General features: G+C 43.3%; 1 protein-coding gene across 1 annotated transcript in view; it reads right to left on the bottom strand.

Moving 5' to 3' along the window:
- The window catches only part of magi2a (membrane associated guanylate kinase, WW and PDZ domain containing 2a), a 961,431-nt gene that overhangs the window by 261,049 nt on the left and 682,431 nt on the right, over positions 1-17,951 (bottom strand). The window contains exon 4 of the mRNA XM_041202174.1: positions 16,531-16,752. Within this exon, the coding sequence (XP_041058108.1) occupies positions 16,531-16,752 (222 nt within the window). The remainder of the gene's footprint in view (positions 1-16,530; positions 16,753-17,951) is intronic.

Raw genomic sequence — 17,951 nt, 5'->3', positions numbered from 1 at the left:
CTTCAACATTGACTCTAGACCCCATGAAGTCTCACGGCACCAGATCAACCATGGGCAAGGAAACCTGCTGATTACCATGTACCATCCCCCATCAGCTGATGAATCAGTGCTCCTCCATGTTGAACATCACTTGGAGGATGCACTGAGGGTGGCAAGGGCACAGAATTAACTCTGGTTGGATAACTTCAGTGTCCATCACCAAAAGTGGCTCGGTAGCACTACTACTGACCGAGCTGTCCAAGTCCTAAGGGACATAGCTGCCAGACTCGGTCTCTGGCAGGTGGTGAGGAAACCAACAAGAGGGAAAAACATACTTGATTTCATCCTCACCAACGTGCTTGCCGCAGATGCATCTGTCCATGACAGTATCGGTAGAAGTGGCCACCGCACAGTCCTTGTGGACAGGAAGTCTCGTCTTCACACTGGGGATACCCTCCATCATGTTGTGTGGCACTACCACTGTGCTAAATGGGATAGATTTCGAACAGATCGAGCAACTCAAAGCTGTGCCATCAGCAGAAGCAGAGTTGTACTCAACCACAATCTGCAACTCCATGGCCTGGCACACCCCCCAATATATCATTACTACCAAGCCAGAGGTTCAACCCTGGTTTAATGAACAGCAGCACCAGGCATATCTAAAAATGAGCTGTCAACCTATATATATGTGAAGCTATAACACAGAACTACTAATGTGCCAAACAGCATATGCAGCAAGTGATAGACAGGGCGAAGTGATCCCACAACCAATGGATCAGATCTGAGCCCTGCAGTTCTGCCACATCCAGTTGTGAATGGTAGTGGACAATTAAACAACTTGCTGGAGGAGGAGGAGGCTCCACAAACATCCCCTCCTCAATGATGGGGGAGTCCAGCACATCAGTGCAAAAGATAAGGCCGAGACATTTGCAACAATCTTCAGCCAGAAGTGCCAAGTCGATGATCCATCTCAGCCCCCTTCACAGAGCTCCAGCTTCACAGATGCCAGTCTTCGATTCACTCCATATGATATCAGGAAACGGCTGAAGATACTGGATACTGCAAAGGCTATGGGCCCTGACAATACATTGATAACTGTATTGAAGACTTGTGTTCCAGAACTTTACTGTGTCCTTAGCCAAACTGTTCCAGTACAGCTACACCACTGGCATTTACCTGGCAATGTGGAATATTGCCTAGGTATGTCGTGTGCACAAAAAGCAGGAGAAATTCAACCTGGCCAATTACTGTGCATCAATCTACTCTCGATCATCAGTAAATTGATGGAAGGGGTCACCAACATTGTTATCAAGTGGCACTTGCTTAACAATAACCTGCTCACTGACGTTCATTTTGGATTCCGCCAGGATCGCTCAGCTTCTAACCTTGTTACGGCCTTGGTTCAAACATGGGCAAAAGAGATGAGGTGAGAATGACTGCCCTTGATGTCAAGACAGCATCTGGCATCAAGGAGCCCTAGCAAAACTCGAATCAATGTGAATCAGAGGGAAAACTCTCCACTGGTTGGAGTCATACGTAGCACAAAGGAAGATAGTTGTGGCTGTTGGAGATCAATCATCTCAGTACCAGGACTTCATTGCAGGTGTCTCTTAGGGTAGTGTCCTAGGCTCAACCATCTTTAGTTGCTTCATCAATGACCTTCCTTCCATCATAACATCCAAAATGGGGATGTTGGCTGATGATTACACAATGTTCAGCGCCACTGGCGACTCCTCAGATACTGAAACAGTCCATGTCAAAATTTAGCAAGACCTGGACAATATCCAAATTTGGGCTGACAAGTGGCAAGTAACATTCATGCCATCTAAGTGCCAGGCAATGAACATCCCCAACAAGAGAGAATCTAACTATTGCCCCTGGACATTTAATGGCATTACCATTGCTGAATCCCCCACTATCAACACCCTGGGGATTGCTATTGACCAGAAACTAAACTGGACTAGCCCAATAAATACTGTGGCTACAAGAGCAGGCCATGGCTAGGGATCCTGCGGCAAGTAACTCACCTCCTGACTCCCCAAAGCCTGTCCACCATCTACAAGGCACAAGTCAGGTGTCTGATGGAATATTCTCCACTTGCCTGGACGCGTGCAGTTCTGATGACACTCAAGAAGCTCGACACCATCTATGACAAAATAGCCCGCTTGATTGGCACCCTGTCCACAGACATTCACTCTCTCTACCACCGACATACAGTTGGTGCTATCTACAAGATGCACTGCAGAAACACCTTCCAAGCCCATGACAACTACAATTTAGAAAGACAAGTGCAGCAGGTACATGGGAACACCATCACCTGGAAGTTCCTCTCTAAACCACTCACCATCCTGACTTGGAACTATGTTGCCATTCCTTCACTGTCGCTGTGTCAAAATCCTGGAACTCCCTCCCTAACAGCACTGTAGGTGTACCTACACCACATGGACCACAGTGGTTCAAGAAAGCTACTCAAGGGCAATTAGGATTGGGCAATAAATGCTGGCCTGGCCAGCGAATAACACATCCCATGAATGAATATAAAAAACAGAAAAATGGCTGTTACATTGCTGAGGGTGCTTCCCAAAGACTCCCGAATAGTGAGGAGGAGGTAGAGGAACAAATCCCTAAGCAAATCTCAGAGAAATGTACAAACAATTACAACAGTAATAGTAAGGGTTGTTGTTATCATCATATAGGCCAGAGAAACAAAGAGTAAAAGGCAAGGAAGGTGAAGAATTCCTCATATGTCGACAGGAGAACTTTCTAGCCTGAACAGAACAGAAGTGGTATTGGATCTAGCTCTGGGTACTGCAAATGGGCAAGTAAAGGGTGTTTTAGTGGGAAAAGATTTAGATAATAGTGATCATAATATATTAGGTTGAAGGAGTTATGGTAAGGGGCAAAAAAAAAGAAATCAACAGTGACAAAAACCATTTGGAAAAAAAACAATTTCAGTGATTTGGGAAGGGATCCAGTACAGTGGACTGGAATCAAAGATCAGCCTGGAAAGCAGTAAATGTGTAATGACAGAACTTTGAGGTGGAAGTCTTGTCACAAAAAAGATGGGTCATCCAAAGCTCCAGCTCCTTGGATGGTTTTAACAGAGGTTAAAATAAAACTGAAAAAGGTTTATGACAAAGGTCAGAAGTGGGGATGTTTGCTGATGTTTGCACAATGTTCAGCGCCATTTGTGATTCCTCAGATACTGAAGTAGTCCTTGTCCATATGTAGCAGGACCTGGACATTATGCAGGCTTGGGCTGATAAGTGGCAAGTAACAATCGCAGCACACAAGTGCCAGGCAATGACCATCTCCAATAAGAATCTAACTATCTCCCCTTGCCATTCAATGGCATTACCATCGCTGAATGCCCCACTATCAACATCCTGTGGGGGGGGGTACCATTGACCAGGAACTGAACTAGACCATCCATATAAATACTGTGACTACAAAAGCTGGTCAGAGGCTGGGAATTCTGCAGTGAGTAACTCTCTTCCTGATTCCCCAGAGTCTATCCACCATCTAAAAGCCACAAGTCAGGAGTGTGATGGAATTCTCTCCAGTTGGCTGGATGAGTGCAGCTCCAACAACACTCAAGGAGCTCGACAACATCTAGGACAAAGCTGCCTTATCAATTGGCACCCCATCCACCACTCAAACATTCACTCCCTCCATCGCTCATGCACAGTGACAGCAGTGTGTACCATATACAATATGCACTGCAGCAGCTCACCTTTAACAGCACCATCCAAACCTGCAACTAGAAGGACAAGGGCAGCAGATGCATAGGATCACTGCCACACACCATCCTGACTTGGAAATATATTGCTGTTCATTCACTGTCGCTGGGTCAAAATCCTGGAATTCCCTCCCTAGTAGCACTGTGGGCATACATACACCACATGGACTGCAGTGGTTCAAGGCAGCAGTTCACCACTACCTTCTCAAGGGCAATTAAGGATGGGCACATCCTATGAAAGAATTAAAAAAAATCACATACAGAATATAATCAAAAATTAGGCACAATACAGATAATGTAGGGGAAATTGATACAGGACATTAGAAAGGCAAAGAAGAAAATGAGAAAAGGTTAATAGGCAACATAAAAGAAAATCCGATTTTTTTTTCTAAATATATAAATAGTAAAAAGATAGTTAAACAAATGGTGGTGTTGATTAGGGACAAGAAAGGAAATCTTGTTGAGACTGAGGAGTTGAATCAGTATTTTGCTGTCTTCACAAAATATGATGGTTAATGAATAAAGTAGATGAGGGGGAGTAATGATAAGGATAGAATAAAAATAGATGAAAGGAAGTGCTAAGTAGGCTGGCATCACTCAAAGTTAATAAATCATCTCTAGAATGGGATGCATCCTAGCTTGCTGAAGATGGAGATGACAAAAGCTTACAAGTCTTTCAATTTTCATTGGATATGGAAGCTGTGCCAGAGGGCTGGAGAATTGTAAATGTTACACTCCTGTCCAAAAAAGGGGAGTGGAATAAACCTGGTAATACAAGTGTTATGATCCCATCTGAAGTTAATACTGTACCAATCAGATCCCAGAGTGAAACCTGGCTCAATAGATCCTAACATTTTTTTAGAAACTGTGGTGGAAAGTTACTGAACAAATTCACAGGAATCTGCTGGTGAACTTTTAATACAAAGAATGAAACATTTATTAAAACAAGTAAAATGAACTGTATTACACCAGGTAAAAAGATTGGAAAGATCTCAATACAAACACAAGATGATTCAAGCTCTCACTATTCCTTTACCCCAGTAATTTTTTTAAAGACATAGGCAAGGATTTTCCATGCCCGCTGGTGTCTGGCGTGTTTGGTGGCGTGAGTGGACAATATGACGCAAAGGCCAAAAATCGATTTCACTACGCTTTGAAACCAACTTGTGATCATCTGCTCAGCCCGTCGAGGGCAGACCACGTTCCCCACTATTGGACATCGGGAACCTCATTCTAATACATCAGTATATCATTATAAGGCCAACCCCTCTTGCTGGATCATTCACCCATGTCAGCAGGAAAACACGCCAGTGCAGAACACATCTTGATAACTGTGACCTGCAAAAGTTGGGACTTACTGCCAAAGCATTGCTCCCATCACGGACATCCGAGGAGCAGAAGATTCTATAGTCTGACAGCAATGGAAGCCTGGAGGAACGTCCATGGCATGCTGGATGGATTCTCGTGGACATGGTTCTGCTGTGAAGGAGCTCAAGGGAGTTGAAAAGTCACTATTGATGCTCACAATGGATGATGGTGAGGGAATGGGAGAGGAAGGTCTAGGACCAACTGGGAGAGGAAGAGGTGTCAAGGAGTGAGGTTGGGAGGGGGGGGGAAATGAAGCTGTCAGGGGGATGAAGTTGGGAGGTGGGGAAGGAAGGTGTCAGCGGAATGAGGTTGGGAGGTGGGAAGGGAGTGCGGGGAGGAGGGGGGAACGGAAGAGAAGATGGCAACTGGGAGGTAGGTGTAAGGGAATGGAAGGTGTAAGTGAAGGAGTTCGGATGGGGGAAGGAATGCAGGGAGGAGAAGGAGTCTAGGGGGAGGAAGGAGTGCAGAGATGGGAGGGAGTCCAGGGGTAGGAGTGCAGAGAGGGGAGGGAGTAAGGGTGGAGGAAGGATTCAGGAAGGGGAAAGGAGTAAAGCTGGAGGAAGAAGTGAGGTTAAAGGAAGGACTCATCATGAGGGAGTCATACAGGGGGAAGGGGGAAGGAGTAAGGCTGGAAGAAGTGAGGTTGGAGGAAGGAGTCGGGCGGGGAAGGACTAAGGGTGGCAGAAGTAAAGGTATCTAATGGAGTCAGGAAGGGGGAGGGACTAAGCGGGGGGGAAGGATCAAGGAGGGGAGAAGTGGTTCTGGGGTGGAAGGGGTCTGGAGGCGGGAAGGAGTTCCAGGAGGGAAGGGATCCAGAAGGGATCCGGAGTGGGGGGGATGTCCAGGTGATCATCCATGGGATCCATCTGATACGACTGCCTCCTGGGGAGCAAACTGAGGGTGAGGGTTCAACTGCGAGGGTGGTTGGTGGGGACTTGGAGGCAGACATGGACCCTGGAAGTGGGAAGGAGGGAGTTGGAGAGATGAATGTGGATGGGGGTGGGATTTTTGGGAAGGAAGGGAACGTGCACATTCACCTGGACATCCCTGAAGGCGATGTTGTCGGTAGGTGACGGAGGGGAGGTGGAAAGTGATGCCAGGGGGTCAACTGTGATGGGGGAGAGGAAATGGGTGACTGGGGGAGGGGAAAAAATGGGGAAGTGCACGATAAAGCAAATCCAGACCATGCTGTCCAAATTGAAAGTGAAACGACAGTTGTCGTGGGCAAGACCAGGTGCTGCATGGGGGTGCGATCAGTGAGTGGGCGGAGGTGCAGATCAGCTCAGATGGACAACTGAAAGTGAACCCCAGCAGGCAGCATTCAAAATGCTCAGGACAATGAGGTGACTATGATACGTGGAGGATCTGCGTGCATGGGAGAGTGCTTGTATGAAGCTCTGAAAGGCCGTCACACACACACGCACACATCTCCTTCCAGAATCACTCATTGGCCAGCTGCTCCATCTGCAGGTACTAAGAACAAGGTTCAGAGGCTCACAGGCAAAGGGGACTCAAAGGGAGAGGACAGCCTCTGAGATTCCTGAGTGGATGGCCAAGGGGTGTCCAGCTGCCGATCCTCCTTCCTTCGGGTGCCCAGGGGCCCCGGCCTGCCACCTCAGAGGGACTTGAGGTGCCCCGTTTCCCTCTGGTCTGCACACACCTTTGCATTCTGCTGGACCACAATCTCCATGGTGTCCACCATCGTCCCCATGGAGACCTCACACGCCCATACACGCACATGTGGGTACCAATTCATCAAAGAGCAGGTGGGCGCACTCCTCTGACTTGTGTGCCACCCTGCTGAGGGGTTCCAACAGCTCTGTGTGATGTCCCCACACCTTCTACCGACTCGCCAGGATGAGTTCAAAGGCCAAATCTAGAGGCTCATCAACTGACTCAGATCTGACAGATGCCTGATTCCCAGAAATGCGGGGGAGCACAGATGAATCTGCCTTCTGCTGCTGCGGACGTGTGTCTGAGCAGTGACCACCAGACTTTGAACCTATGGCTGCTCTAGATCTAGGTTCCACCGAGGTGTGTCTCTGCGCTGGGGCAGGCTGTAGGTAAGCGCTGTGACGGGTCTTCCAGGCTGCTTATTTCCAGCTCTTCAATGGTGGGGGTGTCCTCTTGACTAGAGGTGAGGATGTGGATAGAGCTGAGGGGATGGCTGGCTGAGGGTATCGGTCGCTTGGCAGAGATTCCTGTGAACCAAAGTAGAGATAAGTAGTGCTTGGCAGCCGAGTCATAAACAGGAGAGAGAGCACTCATATTTGCGTTGAGAGAGGGATAATGTGGTGCAGGATCTTTACGAAGGTGTTTGCCGCTGACGTCACCGTCACTGCAGGCACAGTCCATGCCTTCACCAGTCAGTGCGATTGCATACTCCTCTAAGTGAGTAAGGGGCATAACGTGGGCCACTTCACCCCTGGTCTGGGACCTCTTCCTGCTGACGAGAGCAGGTTTCTCCTGCATGAAAACAGATGGGAGTGTGAGCAGGACACACGTCACTGCGTGGAATATTTGTGCGGTGAGTGGAGCCGTGGACAGGATGACGATATGAGCTCAAGAGGGTATGAGCCTGATGGAGATGTGAGGGTGTGTGTGAGAGTTAGTGGTGTTGTCCCTTGAGGTGTGAGATCCATGTGGATGTGTGATGGGTTTGTGAGTGTGTGAGCTGAGAGTGATGAGAAGAGTGAATTACCTAGGTGGAACAGATGAGACCATTCATCCTGTAGCAGCACTGGGTGGCTGTCCTCTTTTGCAGGGCATTGGCATTGTCCATCACTGCCAGCACCTCCCAAGCTGGATTAGTGATGCTGCTGCCCATTCTGCGGCCAGGGAGGGTGTAGAGGACATCATGGCGAGCCCCCACTGTGTCTAAAAGGTGCTCGAGGGATGCGTCATTGAACTTGGAGGCTGCATTCTTTTTGCCTTTCAGCATCATGCCTTCTTTGCAGTAGTCTTGACCATGAAGCACTGAGAGGTGCGCATGTGGCTGGACTTTAAATATGGCGCCTGGTGTGATCAAGCGGCGAGGCAATGGCGGGCAAATGAGAGCCTGCCCGCCATGGAAACAGCATATTTCCTGGGAATGCATAACTAATGTGGCGGGTTTGGGAGATATGGCGTGATAAGCTGCCATTGTGGCCGGCGGGTAAAACGATTCCGCCCATAGGCCAGTGAAGAGTTACCACCAGCTTGATACAAAGGCTTTGGACTGGCACTGTTGCAAACAGTTTTCTTCCGGTGAATTCCTGAGCATTCATTTGATGCTTCTCATCCAACAAATATCTCTCTCCAAGACACACAAAAACTGCACTCTAAACTCACTGCTTTTTCAACTGCAGAGCAAACAAATGAGTTCCCTAAACTCAGTCCTCCAGTAACGCCTCTGCTAACCTGATCATTTTACTGAAGCCTATAACTGATTATTCAGTTAACTACTGCTCCAATATCCTTGTAGTTTTTCTCCTCCTCTGAGAGCTTAAAATTCCTGTCTTCTCTCTCTGACACACACTGTACCACCCCTCTCTTAACTCCTATCTTTCCTGTGTCTGTGTCCCTGGATCACTGTCGCTAGGCAACAGCAAAGTTTCCTACCTTGTGCTTTGTTTTCCGAATCATTGAACTTTTGACCCCTTTTAACCCTTCTCTTTAACCTCAGGGATTGTAAGACCTCATTAAAAATGTATATATACTAACAAACTCAAAATATCTGAAACCTTTCAGTCGCAAGGCTATCCAGACACCCAGGCACCAAGATTCATAAACAAAACCTAACTGAAACTGAAATCATTTTAACCTTTCTTAACACACAAATATATAAATATACAAATTCAACTTAAAATTATATGATGTTCAGAAAACAAAATAATTAGTCTAATGTTAGTGATGTGTAAATTATTAGAGGCCACTATTGAGGGCAGAATTAATTCTCACTTGGAGAAGCATAGGTTAAGTGAGTGATGGCCAGCATGGATTTATTAATGGCAATCATGTCTGACTAACCTAATTGAACTCTTTGATGAAGTAGCAGAGAGGGCTGAAGAAGGTACTGCAATAGATGTTACATATATGGACTTTCAAAAGACATTTGATAAAGTACTGCATAACAGACTTACTCCTAAAATAGAAGCATATGGTATGAAAGGGATGGCAGTAACTTGAGCTAAGAGGTAGCTAAGAGTTAGGAGGCAGTGTACATTTACACATTTTCAAAGGTGGCAGGAAATGTTTATAAGGCAGTTCGGAAGGTATATGGGATACTTGGTGTTCTAAATGGAGCAGTGAAGACAAAAGAAAGGAAATCATGATAATAAAACCGAAAATGCTGGAAATACTCAGCAGCTCTGGCAACATCTGTGCAGAAAGAAACTGTCATGCTAAATTTTTACAAATCTCTGGTTAGACCTCAGCTAGAACATCGTGTACAATTCTGGACAAGACACTTTAGAAAGGAAGTCAAGGCCCTGAAGAGGGAAGAAAGGAGGTTTATCAGGATGATACTAGAGATGAGGGGGTTCAGTTACATGGTTGCGGAAGCTGGAATTGTTCTGCTTACAGCAGGGAAGATTAAAGGGAGAGCTAATAGAGATTTTCAAAACTATGAGGGTCTTTGATAGTGTAAGTAGGGAGAAAGCATTTCCTCTGGCTAGTGGGTTGCTGACCAGGAGTCATGGATTAAAATAATTGGTAGAAGAACCAGAGGGGAAATGAGGAGAAATTTCTTCATAGAGAGCTGTTACGACCAGGAACACACTCCCTGAAAGGATGGTGGAATCAGGTTCCATAGGAACTTGCAAAAGGCAATTGGACATATATATGAATAATGCTAATTTGCAGGGTTATGCAGTAGAAGCTGGGATATGGAGCTAAACTGGACAATTCTGACACATGCATGACAGAGTGAATAGCTTCCGACTGTGCTCAAGGTTTCATGATTCTAAGATACCATTTGAGAAACTTATGATGAAAATGAACATATATTAAGGTGAATGCGGCCATTTGGATAGATGCATGGTTTGAAGATAAAAAACAAAGGAATAAAGGGATGGTTCTCAGACTGGAAAGGTACAGTCAATAGTGTTCCAAAGGAATCCTCAGTGTGGTGGCTTTTATATATATATATATATATATATATATATACACACACAAAAAGATACATTCATGTTTTCGATTTTGGAAGAGAGTTGGTTGTCTTGGTTTTCTGAGGACATGGAATATGAAATCAAAGGGACAGCACTGAACTTGTACATTGCTGTAGTTAGGCCATAGGTAAGAGTACTGTCAGCACTCCATTATAACAAGCATATAAAGTTAGTGGGAAAAGTGCAGTGTAGGATGTTGTCTATAAATCTGGTCACCTAGTAGAAATGTTCACAATAATGAAGAGTCACACTGAGATAAATGGTGATTGTTTCCACCTGTTGGTGACTGAAACCATAAATTTAAGATAAAGCATAAAAAGAAATAAAGGACCAGTTATAAATCATTCTATGCACCTGTGTTTAAAACATGGCATTCTCTGCAATAAAATATTTTTGAAATAGATTCCATATATTCTTTTGAAAGTCAACTAGTTGCTTAAAAAATTAGTAATATTAAAGGAAGTAAGATGAGTAAGCTTAATCAGGCTGACTCGTAGATAAACACACATACACCTAACAAACTGAATTATATTTTTGTCCTGTAATATTCTATAATTACAGATGTCTAAAAGTTATACAGTCAATGGGCTGGATGTAATGGCTGTGGCAGTGGGCCCGTCCACCAGCTGAAGAGCCAGTGGCGACTCCATCACAGCCAATCCTGGGCACCCTGATGGAATTAAAAGCCAGTAATGCACATACCTGGTTGGCCTGGATTCCCGGGACTTAAATGATGAATGACCCACCTCCAAGAACTGCTAGAAAATCTAAGGCCTCCAGTACTTCAGTATCAGCAGCATCGCCAGGAGCAGGGGCCACTGCCATTTATGCAGGAGGCCTTGGGAGAAGGAGGTGCCACAGAGCCCTAGAACACAGGTAAGTGACGGAGCCTTACTGAGAACAGACAGACAGGCTCTGGTCAAGGGAGGGAAAGGTTGAGGGGGGTGATGGTGTTAGGGCGGTGGAGTTGGGGTGGGGTGAATCTTCCCGCAAAGGCGGCCCTTGCCGCATAGGTCTGTTGGGCTCAGGGTGACTGAGCAGGAGGGACCCCTGAGGGCACAGGCCTGCCAGGGTATACCTGGTGGTCTGCCCGCATGATGTGGTGCTTTCCCTCCCCCGCTACTGGTAAAATACCAGTGGAGGCAGGCTGAGGTCCTTGAGTGGCCCTTAATTGGCTCCTCAAGGGCCTCAATTAGCTTAGGGTGGCAAGGCCATCCAAGAATCTTCACACCCCTGACTTAATGGGGGGAAGGGAGTTGGGGGTGGGTGTTGGGAACACAACAGGCTCTCCATCTGCTTCTGCCCACTCCATTAAACAGTCCACCAACTCTCCTAGCCTAGTTTGGGAGAAGGTATTAATTTTTGCCCAACATCTTGAAAAACATCTAATCGCCTTCTGGATGCAGTGGAGGTCTGCTGCGATGCCCTCTACCCTGCTCTGGCCGCAGAAGGCCCATCAGTCTCACCCTTCTGGCTTGGGACGCTGTGGCAGTGTTAGTCAGTGCCTATGCTGCACAAAAAAGGTTAGCCATCCAGTGCAGGAAAATGATGAATGATCTCATCTGTGTTGCAAGGGTAAGGCAACCACCTTATCACTCTAAACTCATACAATCACAAGCCCATCACTCATTCACTGACATCTCACTCACTGCCAGCTCAAAGGATATCACCACTCACTCTCTCACACACACCCTCACATCTCCATCTGGTTCATCTCATCTGGAGACTGTCGTCTCAGCCCTCATGATCTTGAGGCCACTTGCACAGATCATCATGTGTTCGCATACACATCCCTTCCCCAGTACAGCCCTCACCTTGTAGCCTCTTCCCTTGCCTGAGGCCACTTCTGTCCCTTCCCCAAGCAAGCCCTAGCCCTGTAGTCATTGAAAAGTCACCCCTGCCTTACGGCTGGTCTGATAGGTAGAGACCTGCACATGAGTCCCCTAAAGTGGTGCTGCCTACGAAGCCTGGCGCTGATGACCGTGAGTGCTGCCCGAAGCCAGATAGGCAAATAAACCTCAAAGTCCTGAGTGAAGTGCAGCTCGCCAGGTGCACATCACTTATGTATAGTTGTGAAATATATCGGCATGATATGCCCAGTAATCCAACGTGGAGGGATAATGCTGGCAAATAGGGCTTATAATGAGATGCTAAAGTATTGAAATTAGGTTTCCAGTTTGCAGTGGCGGGCAATGTGGCCAGCCATTGATGGGTGGAGCCAATGATTGCAAATTGATTTTACGATGGCATGAAACTGATTTTTGGCCTTCTCGCTGTATTGTCACCCACCCCCCAACTGGCATGATGCTCGACAGCGACGGGGCTAGAAACCTCCGGCCTCTGTTTCTCTCTCCACGAGATACTGCCAGACCTGTTGAATATTTCCACTATTTTCTGTTCTTATTTTATATTAAAAATATTGAGGGATTTGATTGCTTGGTTTTGTCATGTTTGCTTGTTTCATTTGTAGGTTTTCATATCTCCTGGTGAATAAAACTACTTTGCATTAGATTGTATTCAGATAATTAAATATTTGAGGAAATCAGCAAGGATAACAGAGAGTAATTATTTTTATTCATCACTAATTTTTGCCCTTAGAGGCGATTGCAACAGATGCATGCCAAATGCAAGATTTTTAATGTATACAATATAATTTGTTTATTAACATGCACAATGTTTAAAATCCCAATTTACTAATGTCAGTAAAACAGGAGTTAAGTGAAAAGAGAAGTATTTTCAACTTAAACTGTGGTCCTTACAGTCAGAAAGCAATTTCTTTTCAATTCACTTTTCATGTAGGAGAATGACACTTATTGTTACCCTTGTAGCATGCCTGGCATTTCAAGTCATACATCTGTCATCCATTTGGGATGCTGACTGTAGAGGTATTAAAATGTTTCAAGTGACAGCCAAATACAGATATATATACAAGCATTATGAACACTTCCCAGAAGCAGAAATTCATGAGGGCTATGTTAGATCAAAGGAGATACTTGCTGAAAGGGCATTATCCAAGATATAACATATATAAATCTTTAACTTTCTCTGTGCTGGTTTTACTGCTTTCTAAATTTATTTTATGCTTATGGTATTGTCATGGTAGACAACATTGTGACTTGTGTACTATGAAAACTAGCTAGAAATGGAAAATAATTAGGACAGTTAAGCTTTTGGGGTCACTTTACTGATAACAGGAGGATGCCATAATGTCTACACATTACATTTTAATATTCAATAGGTTGATAGTTTCTGCTCCATTTTGTACAATTGCTCTAGCATGGAATGACACCATCACTGAATCTTTGTTCCAGTCCCATAAAAACTGCCTTTAGACCATTTAAAACATCAGTCTAACACATCTCTACTAAGTCAGTGTAATTTGTTCCATAATACATAGCATCTGCTGAAACTGTCATTTTTTTGGCCTCTTAATAAAATATTGATGCAACCTTTTTGCTCGAGTCCCAAACTGTTCATTGACAAGGGACGAAACTATAATCAGAGTTTGCACATACTAGAACAATAATTAAGCATACTATAAAAAAGGAAAGAACATAGATCCAAGCTATAACAACCTGCACAAGGCACATTGGAAGTTTGTAAACACCATCATGAACTGGACTGATGCTAGTGAACAATATGCCCAGCAGATGCCATTATATGGATCATCCATTATTAAACCAATCAACTCACAATGAGCAATTTCCTTTTGTTATAGCTATGACGTAATAAAGGCATTATAAGAAGTAGTAGCTTCTATAATGGTTTGCAATTGGTGTAAGTACAATGAATTTTACTGCAGACCACATGAAAATAACATGACAAATGTTCACATCCACTCATTTACTGTTTTTTTTCCATTTTTACTTGGACCTTTCGGTCAAGCAGACGGAAATGAGAACCTGTTTCCTAGATCTGCACTGATTTGAAGATATTTGGGAAAAGTGTCAGTTTGTCCATCCTCTAGCTTCCTTCCCTCAAGATATTCTCGTTCTTTGTACAGTATAGTTGAGAGTGAGAGTTCAATTTGCTTTGAATTTTGGGTTTGACCATGTACATAACACTTTACACATTGATACACCGAAGTGTAGCATGACTAGTTTGCCACTCAAATCATGTCATACTCTTACTATGTTTATAGTATCTCAAAAAAGATTCACCTTTCCTTGCAACCAACATTGCCAGATATTCCATTGAGTAAAGCAGCACAAAAGCAACTCCTGTTATACTATTATCATTCAAGTACACTTTGAGAAAGTACTTACTGAAGATTGCTTCAGCCACTGCATCAATTCTTGCTTGCAATGGGGGATTGGGAAAGGACAGAAAATTGGAAGGACCTATATTTATTCCTGAAGGTTTGTGATGCTTCTATACTAAATATGCATAAGTGTACTTAAATGAAGTTTGTTCAAACCATCTTTCAGGGTCATTCATTATGTCTGTTGAAGTAGTATGTCATGCTGTATTAATTTATGATTCCAGCTAGAATAATTAAGTGTTGCACCAGGCTGCAAAACACTGTTGCACTCAAGTAATTTGAATAGTATTTCCCACCTGGGAACAACTTTAATCGGAAATTTGTCAAAAATAATGTCAGCAGATAAATAGAGGAAGAACATGTTAGCACTCATGGTCATGAGGTGAATTTTTCTACACACAAATGATGCTGGCCTGAGGATTTGGCACGTCAACAAGTTGTTGAATGTATTATTCATCAAAATAAATGTTTATTTCCCTTTATCTTAACAGATATGAAGGAATACCCTTTTCAAGCTGAAACTGCAATAATTTTGTCAAAAACTGCTTATTTCAGGAAAACTTTGTAATCAATCCAAATTGCTATTTGTGCAAATATAGGGCCTGAACTTCCTCGGAGAGGCAATCAGCATTGGATTGCAACTCTGTGCTCAATTTCCTACCTGATTTTTTTTCCCCAGCCTGATTTAATTCGCATTTTCAGTTGGTTCTCAGTGCAGGGCAATTACGCAGGGCATGTTTGCACTTCTGGGCAATTGCCATGCAAACTTTACTTGGGAAGGTTCAAAGAGAATTCCCCAGCACATCTTTGGTGTACCCCTGCAATCTGACGCCGGGAAGCTCGTAAGTTAAGGCCCATTATGTTTTGTCTTACAAAAATTAAATAAAAGCGTCAAAAAGTTAATGAAGGTAAACATCCATAACAATAAATCCAAGTTTCTTTCTCAGTCTCCATCATTACTTGCTCCCATACATCAATTTGACAAAAGAGTAAAAAACAAATAAATGAGAACTACTGAAAACCATGCTGTTTATATTATTGAGGAGACAAATTGTTTACTGGTGAGAATCAAGGCAAACAGAAATTTTACCACATCCAATTGTGAAATGAACCTTGTATTTGATAATATAAAGTCATTTCTTATTCTTGATCAAAATCAATTAAAGTTAACATAAGAGGCCAGATATTGCTGTGAAAATAAAACTGAGGCTAACGGCACTCTTTTTTACAGACAACTTGGACAAAACCTCTGGCGAACGCACATACGCAATTAAACGTGATAATCCAGAAGTTGCTGTCCTGGATATATGGCTCCTCCATAAGCTGTGTGAAAATGGCATCTCACCATCTGGCTCCTGGTATTTAACAACAAGAAGTTCCTGTACTGACATTGTAGATATGGATAAGCAAGCAACAAAATGTTAAGCCAAGTCATTCACATCTAATTACCCATTTAATGTTGTGTGACTTCTAAATATTGTCAAACAACTTTGCTCACATTGAAAAGTATGCAGTCTCATTCCTATAGGTTTTAATTATTGTTGGAGTTTTAAAAAAATGAAAAATAAAATTAAATAACTTTTTTTTCTGTTTCTTTTAATCCAATCCTCTCAATCCAATGTTTCTTTCTCTCTCTCTCTCTTTTCATTTCTCTTTCTGTACTTGATTTCACATTAAATTCACTGATCTAACTTATACTTCCAGGTTCAGACTCTGCAATGCTTATTAATGATTCTTCAATTTGACTGGTTAAGATGCCTGTCCTGTTCACGCAGGTCCCAGATTCCCTTTAAAGGGCACCACGCTATTTGGATGTCCTGCTGACAGCAGCTTGCTGTGCAACATTCCATGGAAAACCTACGGGCAAGTGCAAGTTGAATGAACAGTGCTCACAGCAAATTCTGGCCCAATATCTCATGAAATATATGACAGTGCAATGAGTCCTTAGAAATATTAATATTGCCCCCCACCTCCATCTAAAAGAGGTGAAAACATTAATGTCCTACCTAATATTTTGCATCCATTGCTATACAGACCTGGTGTTATTGTGGCTCCATTTCCATTGACAATAGGCCTCTCTTCTTCTTCCTCCTCTTCTTCAGGAGGGGCAATTCCAGCTTTCTCCATGTTACTTACTGACTTGTTTCTTTTCCTTTTGCCCTCAGCACTAGGTCTAGCACCAGGCAAAATTTGATCAGTCACATTTAACAGCAGTGGAATTGGATGTGCCGGGGGTTTTGGAGTGCCATAGTAATTGTCTGCAATAGACAATAGTAAATTCCTAGTTAGCATTACATTTCAAAGATGTGGATAGATACGTCAAATCTCTGTAATATGAAACCAATAGAAATGAGAATGTCTAGGAAAAATTATATTATAAATAGTCTACCTATTTCACAATGCAATTTTTACTGGACCAATGATAATCAATTTAACACTGCATATTTCTCAAGAAAATTTTGCTTTTTTATATAAGGGTCTTATTAAGAACAAATTACTCATCAGAAATTCATTGTTCTGCTGTTATTCATATTTTGAGATTGGTATGTTGGGAGAAATTGTTAGGGGTTTTAGTACATGGGCTGAATTTTATGCCTGGCATAAAGGTCATAGGCGCGAGCCCACGTGCAACTGGCTAGTTTGCTCCGCAGTCATTTAACAGCCATTGGGCCATTAGTTAGCTTGAGGCAAGACTTACTCACAATAAACCCTAGGTTTCATTCTGCGTAGCATACTATATGACAGTTCCATTTAAAATATACGCAATCTTTTGATTTCTGGTTCTTATAAAAATTGTTATATTCATAAATGGAACTGTATCTGGAACTGAGTTTTGTTAAAGGTCCAATTGTCTTTGAATCTGAATGCATAGTGTCATTATTTACACTTCTCCCAATTTTAGTAATAAAGGAAGGACTTGCATTTATATAACGTTTATCATGTCATCAAGATGCCCCAAAGGGCTTTTGCATGATTAATTACATTTGAATTTTTGTCACTGTTGTTATGAAGGCTAATGTAGTTGATTTGCACATTGAAAGGTTCTGCAGATACCAGTAAGATAAAAAAAACAGTAAATCTATTTAGTGTTGTTGGTTGTGGGATAAATGTCTGCCAGAGCTCGGTAAGAACTCTCATATACTTTCTTTGATTGGTGCAGCTTTGACAATGGAACTTTTACCCAGGTCTGCAGATGGAGACCCAGGTTCATTTCCCATCCAGAAGAAAAAACAGCATTTCTGACACTCCAGCACTTTCTCAGTGATATGCTGAAATGTGATCTTAGATAGATTGTGTTCAAATACCATTTACAATTTATCTGCTTTGTCACAAAGCTATTATATTTTTCATAATCTTAATGCATGTTTATGGGTGTGAGTTTGGAATGGTTCTTCTGTGTGACTGATTTAATTAAATTAGAGTTAGGCAGACTGCAAGGTTCAAATTATTAGAAGTC

The sequence above is a fragment of the Carcharodon carcharias genome, chromosome 13 (assembly GCF_017639515.1).
Source record: "Carcharodon carcharias isolate sCarCar2 chromosome 13, sCarCar2.pri, whole genome shotgun sequence".
NCBI lineage: Eukaryota > Metazoa > Chordata > Chondrichthyes > Lamniformes > Lamnidae > Carcharodon > Carcharodon carcharias.
The sequence above is the reverse complement of the archived record's forward strand: the minus strand, read 5'-3'. Positions and strand labels throughout refer to the sequence as shown.